The 18,915-nt window shown below is 38.2% G+C and overlaps 1 protein-coding gene across 2 annotated transcripts in view; it reads left to right on the top strand.

Annotated features, from left to right (window-relative positions):
* Positions 1 to 975: 975 nt before the first annotated feature.
* The window catches only part of DPP10 (dipeptidyl peptidase like 10), a gene marked incomplete at both ends in the record, with an annotated part of 1,360,615 nt that continues 1,342,675 nt past the window's right edge, over positions 976 to 18,915 (top strand). For both annotated transcript variants that reach the window (XM_080799574.1, XM_080799572.1), the window contains one exon: positions 976 to 1,035. In XM_080799574.1, coding sequence (XP_080655700.1) covers positions 976 to 1,035 — 60 coding nt within the window. The remainder of the gene's footprint in view (positions 1,036 to 18,915) is intronic.

Genomic DNA, 18,915 nt, shown 5'->3' with positions numbered 1-18,915 from the left:
TTATGATTTATTTTGCAAAAAAAAAATGTCATTTGGGACAGAGAGGTAACTATGTGGGTAGTTGGACTGGCATGAGCTGAATACTAGTTTGTCCCAGGGAATTTTTAAAGAATGACCTCGAGGGAAAAGATGATTAAAAAGAAAAAAAAAGAAAAAAAAAGGAAATGATTTTCTTGTTTTGGTGCAACATCTAGTAACTATTGTATTTGAAAACTTTTTTTATATACCATAAGCTTTCTCGCAGTTTACAGAAGAATTGGTATCTTAGCTGGCTGTCACTGCAGAATTTCTTAAGTATCCATAGAGAATGTAAATCCTTTGCCATACTACGTAAAAATCTGCAGTGTTAAACCAGGCAACAGGTCCTTCCCCAGCATTTACTGCTGTTTTGACTGCAAACACTACCTAGGAAGAAACAAAATTTATTATCAGAATGAGAATGGATTATGGTAAAGAAAAATCCAGCAGAGAGGGAGAGAGAGAGAGAGATTCCTTTTGCACAAAAAAAAAAAAAAAAAAAAAAAAGTATAAACTGATTAGAAGCAGGGGAGTTGAGAGTGTCCCTTTAAACTGTGGTACTGCAATTGATCTCTGTATGTTTTCTGGTATTCGTCCCTTTGAAAGGAGAATGAGAGCCAAGATCATTGGCTGTACTGTGAAGCTGTCACATCTCAGTACTGAAAAGGTACAGTACAAGTGAACTGAAACAGTCTGTAGCTTTCTATTTCATATCGTCAAGAGCTTTGAGACTGATGAACCAAATGAATGCTTTATTTAGGGCTGAGATACAGATCCCTCCAATCTGACAGTGTTTCAGCCTTCGGAGTGAGAAAGCAGCAGCGGCAGCAGAAGCAGAAGCAACAGCACTAGCAACAGCAACAGCAGCAGCCCCTGCTCAAGTCCAGTAGAAGAGACTTGCTCTCCAGTTCCTTGTGAACTCCACCTAGGATCGAGTGCTGTCCAGGGTCCTGAAACATGAACCAAACGGCCAGCGTGTCCCATCACATCAAGTGTCAACCCTCCAAAACAGTCAAGGTAGGACCCAGGTTTCCTTCTTCCCTCTGTCTCTGCATATGTATCTTCATTTGTCTACTGAACACACGGGTGTTGGTATGGCAGGGCACTGACAGTAAAGATACCTCGTTGCTTTGAGTTTGAATTAAATGTTGGATCTCAGTGAAGAGTTTGGTTCTGTTTGCATGTGTGTATAGACTGGAGAGCGTAGTTTTCACTTAATTCTGTTACCTTGATGACTTTTACTTTTTTGACTGAGAATCTGTCAGTGGTATGTTTCAGGAAGAAAGTTTAGTGAGCTTTAAGCTTTTAGAGGAGTTTTTATTCCATGTCAGTTTTCTTGATGAAACCGGTGAAGAATTTGCAAACTGCTGGAAACGGATAATATTAAATTGAATACAAATTTGATAACAGCCTTTCATTGCCATATGGATTTGGGACTTCATATCCTTTCCAAAGAAAAGCATATTCATCATTATGAGTGTTAAACTGTTGGTTATACTAAAGCAACTATAGTGAGAGTGTTTAAAAGTCTACAGAGGGAGTATACAAACGTATGCTCTTATATATGCCATCATATAACTCAAAGCCAGTGAGGTGATTGGGGGTGCTCTTTAATACAAGTGCTTGTTTTAAATTTGAGACTTGTCTGATATGGTTAAAAGAAAAGGACCAAGCTCAGAATTTGACTCTTCTGTTTTAGTTTTAAGTAATGTTTATGCTATCCTCTTTGTTCTTATTTTGATGTTCTTACTTACATGGAGACTTATAAATAACCAGACTTATAATAACCCAATGGAGAATTTATTTTATCTTGAAGTTCTTCTGTGTGGATATTTTGCATCCTGGGGGGAAGTGATGGACTCCTCTGGAACTCTTTTATGGAAAAAACTGATAACCTGATTGATCATTTTTACTTACTGCAATCTCTAATTCATATACAATTGAATATCTTTTATTGAGATTCTAAAATTTGACATGACTGGCTTTTTATGATTATATTACTTTTGTTTTATATCTCAGGCCTTTGAAAATACTGCATAGACTCTAATTTAAAAATATAATTTGTAGCAGTTTAAGTTTTTTCTTGTGAACTTACCTACCCTTGGTCAGTCTTTGTTATAAATAGACCATAAACTGAACTCCATTTATCTGCAATTATTTTTAAAAGAAATGAGGTATCCAGGATGTATCAAATGATATGTAATTAGACTTTCATCAGATATAAATTCATAAAGTTAACTGAAATCATAAAAAATTCAAATTGAGATAATTTACACTATCTCTAATGGCATAAGCAACATCTTTCTCAGCATTGAATTTTTTGTACTGTGTCCAACTTTAGAAGTAAAATGCTGTGCTTTAGATATAAGTTTTTTTGTGCGTGTTTGATTCCCACATCTGTCATTTAAGTAAGCATACCATCACTGAACAATGACTAAACAGTACATATATGACACTCCACATTGTGATATATAAACTCTGGTCCAAAATATGTGCTGTAGGCTAAAGTGGGATAGAATTACAAACTGGCTGTCTACCTTTGAGTATGTTTAGAAAACCATAAAATGTCCAGTGGTTTTCTGTTTAAGTGTTTGAGGTCATAGGAATCAAATGTTTTACTTGCCCTTTTATTTATTGGGTAAGGACAAATGAATGCTACTTTCTGGGACTTACAATCATTTCCCTTATTGGTGCTCTGGCATTGACTGCCCTCAGACAAATTGTGGAGGCAGAAAAAAATGTTTCTAGTGTAAGGGTTTTGCATCATCTTGCTGATCTTGCAGATGCTGTTTTTTTTTTTCCATTCTAACTGCAGCCATTGAATTGAAATGAAAGGCATCATAAAAATTGGACAACCCACCACTTAGCAATGTATTATATTAATAGCTTAATGAAGAAATCTTGCATCAAAGCAATGGATGATTTGGTTAATTGTACAAGTTAAGTTCTTTTGTGCTCCCCTCCCCCTTCCATATTGCTCTGGGGAGCAAAAGATGCTTGTGATGTTCATAAAGTACATAAAGTTGCAAGCATTGAACTATTAAGGGAGTAATTACTTGAGTATTTTCCAATTTGCAACACTAAAAGGGGATGAGTGGAAAAGCTCTCTTACTTCAGATTATGTGCTCAATTATGAAACATTTATGGCTTTTGGAATTTATACTAAAAATGGCTATCTATATTTAGGTAATGCATTAGCCTATGAACAAAATGCAGTAACAACCTAAGGAAAAACCCTAAGATGAGAGGTTTGGGGAAAGCTATTAGATACTGGAGCTGAAAAGACTTTTTGCATTTTTGGAATCTATCTTGTTTTCAAGCATGATTTTTTTAGAGTTAATTTCCTCCTCACTCTTAAAGTTACTATTTGAAAACTTCAAACAAAACTCCCCTATGAAAGCTGATTGGCCTACAGATAATGGTAAGTGACCCACTTTGGGGCTTCAGAAATATCCAGATACTTAATAAGTTGTAAATTGCTCCATTTAAAAAATTCTAAAACCTCCAGGGACTTTCCCCCCATACTTCAGTGTAATAATCCTCTAGGGAATTGTTCCCCACCATTGCCAATGTAGTAAATGCTGGCTGTTCCTTCTCTTGACAGTTTAACTACTGCTAAAAAGAATGAAATGAAAATGAACAAAAATGAATTGCTTTGGCTAAAAATAGCTTTAAAGGCCAAAATATGTGGGAGGAGAAAGCACAGGTGTGTTTCTGTGTCTTTTCCCCACCTGAAGTTTAAAAAGTGATGATATCTGCAGTGAGTCAAATTTAGCGACTATTAACAGTGAAGGCTGTTTGTGGTCATGGTGGTGGCAGAGCTGAAGAAGGAGGGGTTGGGAGAACTCATAATGGAATAAAGTGGTCAACATTATTCAGATTGCTTGACATTTGTTTTTGTCATTCTGGCCATTCTCCAGCTCAACCAGTCCCTGACATATCTCTCCTGATGTACTTGAACAGGTATGTTCCTATAGTCAAAACTGATAAGAGAGAACAGAGCCAAGGAAGTCAAATAAAGGTGTCAGGTGTGTTTTCAGATCACTTTGGAGGAAATGTTGAATGCAATGCACTAGTAAAACCCGCTCCCATTTCAGAGCTTGAAAAGCAATAAAGCTTTTCTTGAAATGATTACAAATCTTACCGTCAAGGTAGCAGCACTCTAAAAAAAGGATCTTTTACTCTGAGATCTGTAATGGAAAGTTTCAGGGACAATCTGGGAATGCTAAATACAGATCTAATCTTGGCTTATTATAAACTTCATTTCTGAAAAATTTTCCCCATTTTGGGCAACAAACTTAGCTTTATCTTCCCCATCTTAGCTTCTCTTGGCTAAACTGAAAGCAAATTAAATCTTCCAGTCATATCTCTGAACTTGGTTTACTTTTTCTTTTCCCCCAATGGAATTACAAATTTAGAACTTTACCTAAAAAAAATGAGAATTTTTTCCTTCTTTCATATTTTAGCAGAAATCTAGCACCCATGTATGTTTAAGGGTAGTAGAAGAATTGTCCATCCTTTATCCTTTCTTTGTAGTTGGAAGTTGTGTGTGAATCCTCAGGATTGGTGATTCCTGGATCAGGAATCCTACGTATTTTATTTTATAATGGAAACTCCAAACTATGGTACGCAATATTTCTTTCCTTTTCCCATCTAGTGACCCTTTCATGTTAGTCTATTTCCCTTCCCGCTTTTTAAGGCCTGCCTGGGTTATTCTGTCATTACCTTCACACTCGGGTTCCTTGTGTTCTTTGTAAAAAATGATCCCAGAAATACCTTCTATTGGAGGAGTAGCTACAACTTTTTACAAAACATATTTGAAGGTGTGTTTAAGATTTTCATGTCTTCAGAGTAGATTCTCTATGAGAAAATATGTTTCATGACAATTTTGACAGCCTTTTATATTGTAATATTAAAGTGTTATGCAAATACAGACATTTTCCCCTTACCACCTCTAATCCACAGCCCCATCCAAAATGGTTGTGTATGAAACAGGAGATAAAATTAGGGAGTAAAAGAGAATGAAAATCTTCTCATGTGTGCATTGTATTTTATTAAATCTGTAGGCTTGAGGGTATGGTCATTAGAAAATGATTTCTGTCTTTAGCAGTTGGTATTTTGGATATGACAATGTGATGAGTTGGTGTGATGATACCAGTTTGGAAATGTACAAGGTGGCACCAATTTTTACTGGTTGGTAATTCCACACTCCCAGCTTATAGAATGGGCACCAGGTCTGTATTTCACATGGTGTTGCATTTAGTCTTAAAGAGTATTTCATAATTACATCTACAAAAATTTAGAAATATAGAGAGTATATAAGAAAAAACTCCACCTCTTTATGTCATTACAATGTGAAAAATGTACTACCCCCCAATTTCGCTCTTACATGAAATTCTAAAAGCAAAAATTATAATATGCTTCTATACTGTATTTTGTCTTAGAGAGTCTCCTTGGTCTGTAGCCTAAGGACTTTAGTCATAAGGAAAAAAAAGAAAGAAATTTTATTACGTTATGATCTCAACACAGACTCAGACACACTCAAGAAAGAGTTATCATCTGTATTCAGTAAACCCTACAGTTCCATTTGGCAAGGTACAGATTTTTCTTCAACGTTAGGAGAATGGGCCATTCTTTTAAGTGGTGATATTTGAAGCCGAAAGAGAAGACTTACAAAAAATTAGAGTGAGGAATATTGTGTGTGGAAAAATTGTTTTCTCTCTCCTGGAAATGGTCTACATCCTTTTAATTATTCTGACACAGCTTCCTCATATGCTTAAGGCAAAAATCACAGCCTGTGATAAACATGAATAGGACCACAAGTTAGAAATTCTGCTGATGACCAATTTATTGTCATTTACAGTTTGCACTTATGCCAAGTATTTACAACTTAAAAGAATAGAATAATTTCATTTCAAATGACTATAAATCATACTGTTTTTAAAGGAAGCATTAAATGTTTTTTTTTTTTTTTTAGTAAAGAGTGACAATGTAATACATTTGGCTACTTTTGTTTTACTCACTTTTTTTCTTAATAAAATACATAGTTTCTTTTCTTTAACTTGATATTTAAAATGTTTGAATAGCAAGTTTTACTTTGAAGAGGTATTGTTGTATAATGCATTTCTAGGTAAACTGCAACTATTTCAGAAAATACTTAGTATTACTTCATTTGCTTCTTGGAAAAATAGGTGTTAATAATTTTTTGGAAATTCGTGTTTTGATCAGGCAGTAAAGACATTCCTGATGACAAATTTGTGATGACAAATCACTAATTTTCACTGAAAAGGCATGATTCTACAAATATAGCATGGATAAGATGCTGTATTTCTATATAAGATAAAGTGGGGCTTCTAAAAATGTGGTCCCTGGGCCAGCATCATCAACATCCCCTGTGAACTTGTTAGAAATGCAAATTATTGGGCTTTAACCAGACCTTGTCTGTTAGAAACTCTGGGGATAGGAACCAGCAACCTGTGTTTTCACAAGTCCTCTGGGTGATTTAGTGACTACTAAGGCTTCAGTAACCTAAGCTAAAGAATTACAAAATAAAACAAACTTGTTCTGTAGTCCGCTTGTAAGAATTATCTGTGTTTATGTATCATGGATGGAGTCTGAACAACTTCAGAAGATACAAAGGATCGTTTAATAACAAGCATTCTATGAGAGCTGAGATCTCTTCAGGTCTACCTCTTTTATCCCTCACAGGGCTTTCTTAATACAAAGCCCTTCACACAGTAGACTTTGAATATACATTTGTTGATTATTAAGTGACTGGTAAGGTCTCTCAGCTCTAAAGTGAGCTAAATAAATATTTCAGATCTTGTTTAATTGGTAATATGGTTGGAAGCCTCACTCTGTCTTTTAAATTCACAGCAAATTTCTTTAAAGGAAATGTATGGACATTTTGTTTGGCTTTCTATGGTTCTGTTCTCTGACTTGGTTTGAGGCCATCTGATAATCAACACCTTTTGGTAACCAGGGAGATAGATAGTCACACTATGTAGAGAGCATGTTGGAAAAGTTTCTCCCTTCTTGCCAGCTTCATCTGAAACTTGACAAAACAGTGGTAGCCGGGAATATTACCCTAACCTTCCTCCTCTCATTTATTAATGTTCTTTAGCCCTTGGATATGTGCCAGGTTGGTAGGATACGATTGGAAGCAGTATAACACAACTGAAACAAAATTAATCATTTTTAAACCTGACCTCCCCTGGACAGCCATAGCATGGTGTTACACTAGCAGAATTAGATTTAAGCTGGACATTTACCTTCTGAACAGGCTTATCTCTTGGAAATTTTTCATAGAGCTCATGTTATTTTTATTTATTTAATTTTTTTTTTTTTTACAGTTAGGATTGGGAAGAAAGATCAAATGCATGAAGCCTACCCCACTACCTTCAAGGGGGCTTAGGGCGGATTGGATAGGTTTTCTTTTGGAGGGTCATCCTTAATTTGAAATCCCATTCTCCGTGTACCACAACGATCATGTGGCCTTGGGGAAGGCAATTAACCCTGTTCAGACTTTTCTTCCCACTAACAGAAAGGGCAATAAACTTAAATAATCTCCCCAAACAAAAATGCTATGTAAGTGCTTTGTATTATAATTTGTTCTAGTAGCAATTTTTAAGGGATATGACATTTCCATAGAGAACTGTATAGCAAGAATCAATTTTTATGACATAAAAGCTAAGAATTTTATTTGCAATTATTATTAACTATAATGATGATAAAAACTCATTTTGAAGTCACCAGGGAGCTGAAAAGTATCTTCTAATATTGTAGTAACATCTGCAAGATCTCATCATGGATCTGTACCAGGAAGGTAGGGGAAGAAGAATATTGAGTTTAAATGCTATCTAAAGGACTGATTAATTCAATAAAAAATGCAGTTACTCATCCCAGTGCTTAACTACAAAAATGGAAGGTATCGAGAGTAGCTGCATTGGTCAACAAATTGAGGAGAAATTCTCTCATACTATGTATATAGCGTTGCTGCTAATTCTGGACTCATTGTTTCCTTTGCTTGATCTGCCCTTTCACCCAATTGTCCTTTTAATAACCTCCTATTTTTTACTTCAAATTGCAGAGTTTTCTCAGTTCTCTGATTCCCTTGCGCAGTAGTAAGGGTCTCAACTAGTCACCTATGTTCTCGCGTAATCTCCTTAGTGCCTGCTGAATTGTAATTATTTGTTTCCATGTAAGTCTCTCTGCTAACTCTTAAAGGGTCTCTATCTTTTACTTTTGGTGATTCTAGTGCCAAGCTCAGTATCTAGTGAATAATAGCAGGCAATCAGTTAAGACTCTTTGAGTGAAGGAACAAAGGCGGCTATAAACTCATTAGTCTTCCCAAGAGATGCAGTCTGACTTTTGGGTTCGGAGACATACTAGTCCTCCTTGACCTAAGCCAAACTGAACATTTTACTTAAAGTACGTAAACAACATTGGGAGAGATGACACATGGGCCTTAAGGATTGTGACAACAGATATGTTAATCCCCTTAAGGAAGAGTGGCTTCTGTAAGTCAAAAATAGGTTTTGCATTATAAGTGTCTTTTATATTAGGGTTGGGGAAAGTCTATACTAATAGAGACAATCTTTGCCCCTCTGTTTTGGAACCTAAGTTAGCATAGCAGATCCAAGTCGATGCTGATTGTAATGGATGAGACCCTATCGGGGAACTGTTGGCTCTGGCCCTTTAGTGAGGCTCTTTCTCATCAGGAACCTTAATTCCCAAGATGAATCACCACTGTTGGATTTAAAAACACCACTTTTCACAACTCTGGTTTCCAGGATTTTGCCCTAAGAAAAATGGACTCCACTTTATTTTAATGGAAAGTAAATAGCATCAGAGTACTTACTGTATTTAATGAGATGGGCCCTTTACTTGAATAATTGTTTTTGAGACAGTAAAAGAATTAGGGTAGAGAAACTATGCAAGGCATGTATTCTTGACCAAGGAAGGACAGCTGTAGTAAAATTGTTCCTTTATATATATATCCTCTGAAGGAAATAAAATGGAGTTAAGCAATGTTGACTTTGGTTGATGAGTGAGCACAGCATGGCATGATGGATAGAAGCTTGGACTCACTCACTCATTGTTTCAGTCATTTGACATTTACTGAAAGAAGATTCAAATATGAATAGAGCTATGTTGCTTGCTTTTAGGGAGCATAGCCCAGCATGCAAACAAATACTATTACAGTATATAATGATGAGTGCTAGGAGGAGTAAATATAAGGTTTGGGGGGAGGCATTTTCAAAGCTCAAATCAGATGCTCTATAGAGGTTAGATTAATAAAGAGAGGAGATGAAAATATTTCAGACACAGGGAAAACATGTGCAAAGGATGAAGAAACAAGGCAATGTAACTGTCCTGAAACATTTATTAGTTGAGTGTGACTATGTTATAGAGTACAAGTGATCAGGAGGGGTGAGGAATGAGCCTGCAAGTACAGGTTGGATCTGGACTTTGTATTGTCTTTCAGAATTTAACTGTACTCTGAGGAAAGAGCTTAAAACCAAGAAGTACAAAGACAGGATCTAAATTTGGGACCCAGTTGAATGGCCCTGGGAAGCACTCTTAAGGCTTGTGTCTTTAGGTTGAAATTGAAAATGGTCACATGCTCCTGGTCCATCTTTTAGGATGATCCAAGTACTGTCTGAGATATTATTAGCCAGACAGATGTTATTGAAGGTATATATTAATAGGAACAAAAGGTTTTTCAACAGCTTGATTTTATACCACCCACTTTCATGAATACTAATAATAGCTGGTCTTTAAAGGCTCTAATTTAGTGGTACCATTTTAATCCAAAAGAATCTTCTTTGACTAATGACAATCATTGTGCCATACCAAAATTTTCCTCTTTAATATCTGGATAACCATTTTCTTGGCATATTGGTTGCTAATTGTCTTTTGAGCAATACCAGTGCCACATGACTGACCTCTGTTAGTGACGTTGGATTTAAGCATCAAATATGCCTGGAAATTTCAGATGCAGAGGTGAGGAAGTTCTCCCTTTCCTAGTCTCCTAATTACATAAGCCATGTGTTGTTTTTGATACAGATGCTTTGGGTTTCTTGAAGGGTTAGTTCCAAGGGTCTCCCTCAGTATCTCACAGCATCTTTCAGAGGAGATAGAAAATATTAAAGTACACTTGATGTGCAACAGTTCTGCAACCATAGAATTTTAAATGTTTCTTAGACACACTTTATGCTAGACTTTTATTTTGCAGACAAGAAAGCTGAGGATTAAAAAGAGAAAATACAGGCGCCTGTTTGGCTCAGTCGGAAGAGCGTTCGACTCTTGATCTTGGGGTCATATGTTAATGCCTCACATTGGGTGTAGAGATTACTAAAAAAATAAAGTTTAAAAAGGGAAAGTAGGTGAAAAGCAACCTTTTAACAAGAACCCCCTCCCACATACACACCCCTCACAAAATAACAGAAAATTCTAACTGAGTTGGTTAAAGGAATCAGAAAAAAATGATAATTTCACAAAAAGAGCACTTCGAGTCAGTTAACTCAGTGGCCAAAAGCATGACCTAGGACCCAGGCAATTTGAGCCATTCTCCTCTGTCTCTCTCAGACTAGCTTCTGTCATGGTCATTACATGGCTACTCTTATTCCACAATTGACCTGCAGAAATGACACCCGAAAGTGTTCTGTGGACAAAGAGAAGTTTCTCTCTTGAGTTTCATTTTAGGAGTTCTGCACAGAGTTTTCCTCAACTCTTATTGCCTAGAATTAAATCTTACATGTATTTTCTGTTCATTGTAGTTGAACACACACATGCAGAAAGCAGGGAGGGGGCTTATCCAAATAATCATGGGGTTCTCTTAGAAGCAGTCAAGGTTGGGTGGTTTGGAGGGAGAAAACCAAAAGTATGTACCACCGTGATCTTCGATGGATATTTAATACACCGCACACTGTGAAAGACAGGCAGTGCCACGGTGTGAGCACTGCGTCAACAATGATGTAACAAGCTCAAATACAATATTGTCTCTGATTGCCTCATAGCAGAGACCTCTTCTTGACTTTAGAATGAAAGGACAAGAAGAGAGGATCACAATATTATCTTATTCAGGCAGGCTTTTCTCCTTTGATACCAGATGACTCTGTGTTCAGTTGATTTTGCTTTGTATTGTCATATGCTTGGGGTTTTTTGTTTGCTTGTTATACATATCTTTGGGCTTTTTTTCTTTTGGGTGATGATGAGTTTGGGGATGATGAAGTCAAAGGATAATGATACTCTTCATCAAATAATTAAGGTTGCTCAGGGACTATCACAGTGACCTCTTCCCTGGTACCTCTAGGGACTTGCAACTCTGAAGTCCTCAGGGGCATTTAAACACTGAATGCCTCGGAGGTTAAGAGGTAACATAAATATTACAGTTAGATGTAAATTGAAATTGTGGTAACTGGAGAGGGCATGCATCACCTAAAGGCATACCGGAACAAAGCCTTACTCTCTTCCCAAAGAAAGAACCCAGAGGGATGTTTAATGGGGAGATGATAGAAGATACGGGATCCCACCAAAAATATTTTGAGGGGGGTCAGGACATCTGGTTGTAACTTCCAGCTGAGTGGTGTTGATAAATACCATGGATTTAATTACCAGATGTTGAATACCAACAGATTGTGTCTCCTACCCAGACCTCTCCCTCTCCCTCTATTTTTAGATGCTGCTCTGTAATTAGTATTGTCATTTAGATGTCCAGTAGACACTATAAACATACTATATTACCATCAAGACTTTTGATCCTTGCTGCCTACCCGTCTCAACTCACTTCATTAAATAATACCAGTATCTTCTTTTCAGAGACTCAAGCCAGTTTGGTTTCTGCCAAGATTCATCTTTCTTCTCTTCCTCAGCCAGTCTCTTGAAAATCCTGCCCATTCTACCTCCTAATGTATCTTCAGTCTTACCTCCATATCCACCTCCACCCCTGTCACCCAAACTCCGTGCACACCTACCTGAATTATGGCAACAACTTTAGTGGGCTCCTGGATTCCAGGATGCTTTATCACAATTCATTCTCCACTCAGCAGCCAAGTGGTGATTTTAAACTTCAGTTACTTTGTACACCTGGTTTAAACCTTTACATTGCTTTTAGGAAACAACCCCAGGGCCTTCACCTTACCCTGACGATCCTGCATTATCTGGCACCTGTTCTTCTCTCTGACTGTATTGTGTCCCATTGTCTCCACTCCTGCTCCACCCCATGACTCTTCTTCAACCAGTGTGGTCTCCTTTCTGACTTTGAACAAGCCAAGCTCTTTGCCAGATGAGGGTTTCTTTGCTTGATGTTCCCCTTCCCAGAGTTACTCTTTTTTTCTTGTCACTTCTCATAGCACCTTTCTGGTTCCAACTCAGGTCTTCTCTGATGTACACTGCTCATCTTGGTGAGGTCACCACTGTGTCAGTGCTGCAGAGGCTCCTAGCCAGAGGTGGTAAGTATCTTGCATTATGCGGATTGGGCTGCTCTCAAAGTCTCTAAGCCCCAGGGGGATAAAGCACTTTTTGCTCCCTGAAGGCTATGATATTTGTGATATTTCCTATCAGAATCCTGATTTGTTCAGGGTTTTATTTTATGAAAGAACCCTTCTGTAGTCTAGTTTCCAGTTCTATCCCCAACAGTGTGTTATTTCAACAAATACTTATTGAATACACAATAAATGCTATGTTGCATAGATGAAGATACCAAAAGGCATAAGACACAGAGCCAGTCTTTAGGAAGCATATAGTCTAGCTTCTTTTCTCTTCTCTCTTTGCCTGGGGTGAAGGAGGAGGACAAGAAAAACTAAGTCATTAGTGCAAATAGAGTGTGAACGTGCTCTGGTGGATCAGAGAAGGGGCACCTTACTCCAACTTGCTGAAGGGAAGGACATTTGAACTGAGAATTGATGGGCAAACAGTAATGTTTTTGGTGAAGAATTTGGGGATAAGGGCATTCCAGATGGTAGAATGTGTAAAAGCATCCATGTAAGAAGGGGCACAGTATTGCCGTGATCGTCATCATCATCATCATCATTATCTCTTCTTTATCCCTGGTAAGTGCCCACACCCCACAATACATGCGATTCTAGCTTCTTTTAAGTCCATAAAGACTTATCAGAGAAGGGGTTGTTGTTTTATAAGTGGGGATATTAATTTGCCCAAGCTCTCGGACTGAAAGAGGTGGGACTCCTACTTAAACCCAGACAAGTTGCTACAAAACTCAAGCTGATAGCTCGGATTTCCTGGCTCCTATGTTGATGTTCCCAACCACTCAAAGGAACTGTCCGGTTCTGTTGTCCAGAGTCCCTTGCCGTTTTAAGCCTCCCGTCATCTTCCACAGGAATGCCCTGTGTCTCTCCTTTTTCTTCCCTGGTTTGGATTCACTTCATAGGAATTCACCTCCTTTCTAAATCTTCCCTCTCTTCTCCTCTCCTCATTCCCTTTTTTCCAGCCCCAGGAAGACTCCTTGCATTGTGCTTCCCTGGAACAGCAGCACACCCTTGCTTTTATATATATTTATCCTTTTATCTTCTTTCTCCACCTTCTTCTTTCTTATTCACTTTCCACTGTGCATTCCACCCACAGCAAACTACAGGCTTCTTGAGGCAAAGGCAGTATCTCATTTGTCATTGCTATTTCAATGTCTAATGCTGTCCTTACGGAATGAATGCTCAAAAAGGGCTTACTGAATGAATGAATGAATGAATAAGTAAGTGAAGGCCATCCTGTGTGGGGAATATGTTCTTGCTTCAGATTATCCTTCATATTAATATATTCTTTCATTTGGTGTATAGCCACACAGTTCTTATTCCGGCAGAAGATACAAGTATGTGAAAGAAAGCCAGATATGTTCCTGGTTTTTTCAAAGGATTTTCTTCCCTCAGTGTGTGTGGGGGCGTGTGTGTGTGTATGTGTGTGAGAGAGAGACAGACAGACAGACAGACAGTATGAGAGCTGGGTTTGAAAAATGTAAATATAACTGCAGTAGACCTATTGCTAACTTCTTTCATTAGAGTTTAACTGAAAAGGTATGAAAGTAATTTCAAATGTGGAGAATTTATTATTTTTAAGAATGAAAAATTCACATAAGTAGAAAATATCTTCTTAGCACCTGTTCTGTGCCAGAAATTCTCATACCAACAAATTCATTTATTTTTTACCACTTCCCTACTAAGGAAAGAAGTGGGAACCAGCACTTAAATAGATGATCTTGGTGAGTCTGTCTGGATTCAGTATCTCTTCTAACATTGCAGGGCAGACACAATTCTTATTCTACCACAAGATATTAAGGGATTTGTGGTTTGAGTGAAGAAGGGGACGATCTGGGCCTCCTACCCAGCCCTGTGTTGACTCCACAGTTGAGGTCCCTTTTATTAGACCCCAGGGAAAATACCCACCTTAAGGGACCTTCCTTCTAACACATGCAGGCGCTTGATTCTCCAGGCACTCTTTGCGTGCTTCCAGATTTGCCTTTGCAACGTCTCACATTGTCACATGGTTCGCTGATGGATGGGGCCCACCCTTGAAACCCAGGGTTTCAGTGAGGCAAGAGAAACAGTATCATGCACAAAGTGCATCTGATAGGAATACCAAGTGGGACATAACACTGTAAGCTAATTTCAAAGGATAGCATAGGGTCTGATAGAGCCAGGATATTCAGGATCAAGAACAAGTTCACACAGGTATGGAGGCACAGTGATTTTTAAGTCCGTTTGGACTAGTGACTTCTTAATGTTAGAGACCCAAGCAGAGGACTCTGTAGCAATTTGGGCCTGGCTGGGTAGAACCAGAGTAAGTATATTTATAGCAACCACAGTAGAAACATGTGTGTTCTAAGTATTTGCAAAACAGTTTTAGATAGCTCCTTATTGAATGTCAACCACAATCTTGTGAAACACATATACGCATCATTGATAGGCTATGACAAAATGGAGAAAGAAATATGTGGGGTTGGATTAAGAATAATAGCAGTATATGAGGAAGTAATGCTTATACTATGTAGTTTTATAAATAGTAATCAATTTTTTTAATTGCAATCAATTTTGAAAAGGTAACTGCTAAAGAGTGTGATTGTGGTGATTATCTAGAGAAATATTTGGAGCATTTAAAGTACTGGGTTGAATTTTTCCTGGTCAGCAAAGTAGGGCAAAGGAGGCAGCTGACATGCTAGATGCCATTTAAGGGCAACAGGCTATGGGACCGTGTAAACCTGGCACCAAGTGGGGCAAAGGTAGCAGTGAATATCACAGCGCAGTTTGTATCCTCTGTGCCTGGTCACCATGGCCATAGAGTGCGAGTTCTGTTGCTGATGGCGCCCTGAGAAAGCCATGGGTGAGTGTCGAGACAGGAGAAGTGGAACTACTCAAGCCTAACCAGCTTCATCATGGGGGAAGATCTGAAGATTTGAAATGAGTTGATGGAATAAACCAAGAGTAAGATATAGGAGGGTAGTCTTGGGTAAAAAAGTAAAAACTGCGAATGTTCAGATGATACCAGATATAATGGATCTGTCGTATCTTCCACTGAAACTCTGTCAGTCAATATAAATTTAATGAATAAGATTCCCTGTATCCATTTGGTCTCCCTTGGTCTAACTCGGAATTTCTCATCCTTGGCAACAGGGACCCATTGGACCAGATTGTTCTTTGTTATAAGAGGTGTCATGTGTATTGTGGGATGTTGGGCACCATCCAAGGCCTCTACAGTCAGGGGCACTGTCCCCAGTTGTGACCAAAGAGTTTTCCTGACATTGCCATATGTTCTCTGGGAAGCAAAATTGCCCCTGGTTGAGAAACCCTGGCCTAACCGGTGACCAGTGCTATAGGTGAGGGAAAACTGGGACTGGAAATAAAGGTGGCCCATTCTTATTTTGTGGCTTTCTGACACTGAGGGTGGTTGAGCCACTTAAAGGCACTCAGAGTATTGAACAATTATTATCTAGGGCTTATAATGGAGGAATTCAGATGGAGAACTAGGGGTCTGGCCTAAATCACATGGCTGAAATCATACCTGAGCCCCAGAGATAACACTCAATACTCCATCTCTTTCCCCTCCAAGGGCTTTTTATCCTGTGATTTTCAGAACTCCAAGCCTTAGATATTAAGGGAAATGCAAAATAGGTAGGACTTTCGCCCTCCTACATTTCCACTCTTCCATGCCTACTTGTACTGTGGCTAAAGCAGCATCACTATCATCATCCTAAGTTGATAATGGTTAATGTTCCTAGTAAAATAATGACAGATAAAATCCCCTGCATTATCTCTTTGTGCCTGTTTGTTTATTTATTTTTAGAGAGGAGGAGGGGTAAAGGGGAGGGAGAGACCTTTCTTTTTTAATTTTACTGAACATACAGTGCAATATTGTTTTCTGGAGTAGAAGTCAGTGATTCATCACTTACATACAACCAGCCAGTGCTCATTAAGCAGGCTGCACGCCCAGTGCAAAGCCAGATGCGGGGCTCAGTTCCACAACTCTGAGCTCATGACCTGAGCCAAAAACAAGAGCCAGACACTTAACCACCTGAGCCACCCAGGCGCCTCTCTTTATGCCTGTTTAAACTTGAAGAAGACAGCACGAATCTTAACCCAGAGAGAAGCTCAACAATATTCCTTTTGTGTTGTTGGAAATCTATTTTCAGGGGTAAGACAGGCTAAAACTGCAGGGGCATTAAGTTTGCGAATGTGCAAGGTAGGAAGTTACAGGAACTGGGACCCAAAAAGGCCATTTTATCATCCATTCCTGGTCTTTTTCCAGAGTCATCATCTTACCTCTGTGTATCACTCTTCCAGGGTAGCCTGTTATTCTGCCACAGTTTTCTCCTGGCAGAACCTTGCTAAGTTGCACCCCATTCCTGAGAATCTAAACTCTCATCCTGGTAGCATCTTGCTTGGAATTCTTTGCAGTCTCTACTCATCCGGGAACTTTGAACTCTTCACTTTTTCATAAAATAGGTATTATCTCAGGGTGGGAGAAACACAGCTTGGCCACTCACATTTCCCTTCTCTACCTGTCACGATTATCTGAAATTTTATGTTTTGAGATTGGCTTTGTTAAATAAAGAGATTATCATTTTCTTAAAAGCAGATGAACTTGAAAATTGTGACATATGTATATTTTGTCAGCCAAAGGCAAATCATCTATTTCAGGAGGCAATATTGCATACTTGTTAATTGTGTGCTTTTGAATCAGACTTCCTCAGTTCTTCTTCCAGGTTGCCACTTTTAGCAGTATTATCTCAGGCAAGTTTTTAAAATTTTTATGAACCTCATTTCTTTATCTGTAAGGTGGGGTGATAGTGCTCTCCATTAGAGTCATGGGGATTAAATAAGATGATATATGTAAAGAAGTTTTAAAGATGTTCAATAAATAAAAGCCAGCTCCAGTGTTATTACTACTTTACTCTTAGGGGCCACCCTGCCTGCATATTTTACATTAAAGAGATCATTGATAAAAATAAATTCAGTGTTGGAGATTATCTTGGCAATTTCACAGTCATTTCTGTGTTATTGGAAAATGGGTTATAATGAATAGATTAATAAAAATATAACTACAGCAAGGAAAAACGATATTAAATTTGTTATAACATACTAAATCACCCTGATCAGAATCAAATTCTTACCGTAGTAAGCCAGTTAAGTCCATATATTGGACATTTAGAAATGTGATATACTTTTCTTCCTGTTAAAAGCCCAGGGTTAAGTGGATTTCTAGGATTCTCATGGAATTCCCATCCTCTTTTTTTTTGACTGATAATTCCAGTGGACCAAGGATTTCTGAAAGAGTGAATCTTGCTTTATGTGTTTGAAGTGTCAAAAAGAAGTGATAATGTGGCTGAAAATTGTATCAGATATTTGCTGTTTCAGATATAAGAAGTTTTATAAAAATCAGATAATTAGCCTGTCTACCAAAATAAGTGTCTTCAGACCTATAGTTTATTATATTCTTCATGTTGAGCTTGGAGGGGAATAGCATAGTCAAATGGCCACCACTACTACATTTACTAATTCTAGATATGTTAAGGAAAGTACAGTTTAGAAAGAGCTAAACGAATGTTTGCAGAATGGCCGTCAAAGACATTTGGTTCTTAATTGTTGCCATTCTCTATACCATGCATGTTCTTACTGTTGCTATGACCTTGCTCTGTTGGCCAACTGCACATTGCGATACAACAAGAAACGTGTACCATTGTGTGATGGAACCACTGACCTGGTTGTTACGCCAGGACAGATTTTGTTCCAGGAACCTAAATTGTTAATATCCACATCACTGATTTTATTACCCAGTGGTATCTCTTATACGCTATGTGTGTCAGGGGTGAGAACCACTAGTTTCTATAAGTAGACCTCACATAGCACTAGAAAGACCCAGATCTATGTAAAGTATGCTTGCAAGGCCTGAAGTCACAACATTCTGAGACCTGGGTAAATGATACCTTGTTATATTTTGTTTTACCTGAGCTTCCCTCCCATTTCCTAATACATGCGGAGCCAAGAGGGTCAGTTTGGGATTGCCGAGGAAATGGTCTCTTCCGTATCACATGAGGTCTCAAAATAAGCTTACTCCAAAAGGATAAAAGCAATTTAAATTAAATACCACTTGATAGTCATTTAGTTTATTGTAAGGCATTGCCCTTCCCACATTACATTTTCACTATAAAATCTTTGTTAGTAGTTATCTTCTCATTTTATATGTCACAGTGCAAGAACACGCTGTTGCTTTAATAAAGCTGTTTCCTTTCTTCTTCTTCTTCTCCTTCTCCCCTACTTCCTCCTTCTTTCTCTTCTTCTTCTGTTTTGACTTGTAGTGAGGAGAGTCACATCCTGCTGTCACCATGGCTCCCCACCATTCATTCCTGGGGAAACTGCTTGGCTGTCATGGCCTGTGTAGTGACAGGTT

The sequence above is a fragment of the Martes martes genome, assembly GCF_963455335.1.
Source record: "Martes martes genome assembly, chromosome: 3".
In the NCBI taxonomy this organism is placed as follows: Eukaryota; Metazoa; Chordata; class Mammalia; order Carnivora; family Mustelidae; genus Martes; species Martes martes.
Note: the sequence above shows the minus strand (reverse complement) of the source record. Positions and strands in the feature narration are given on the sequence as shown.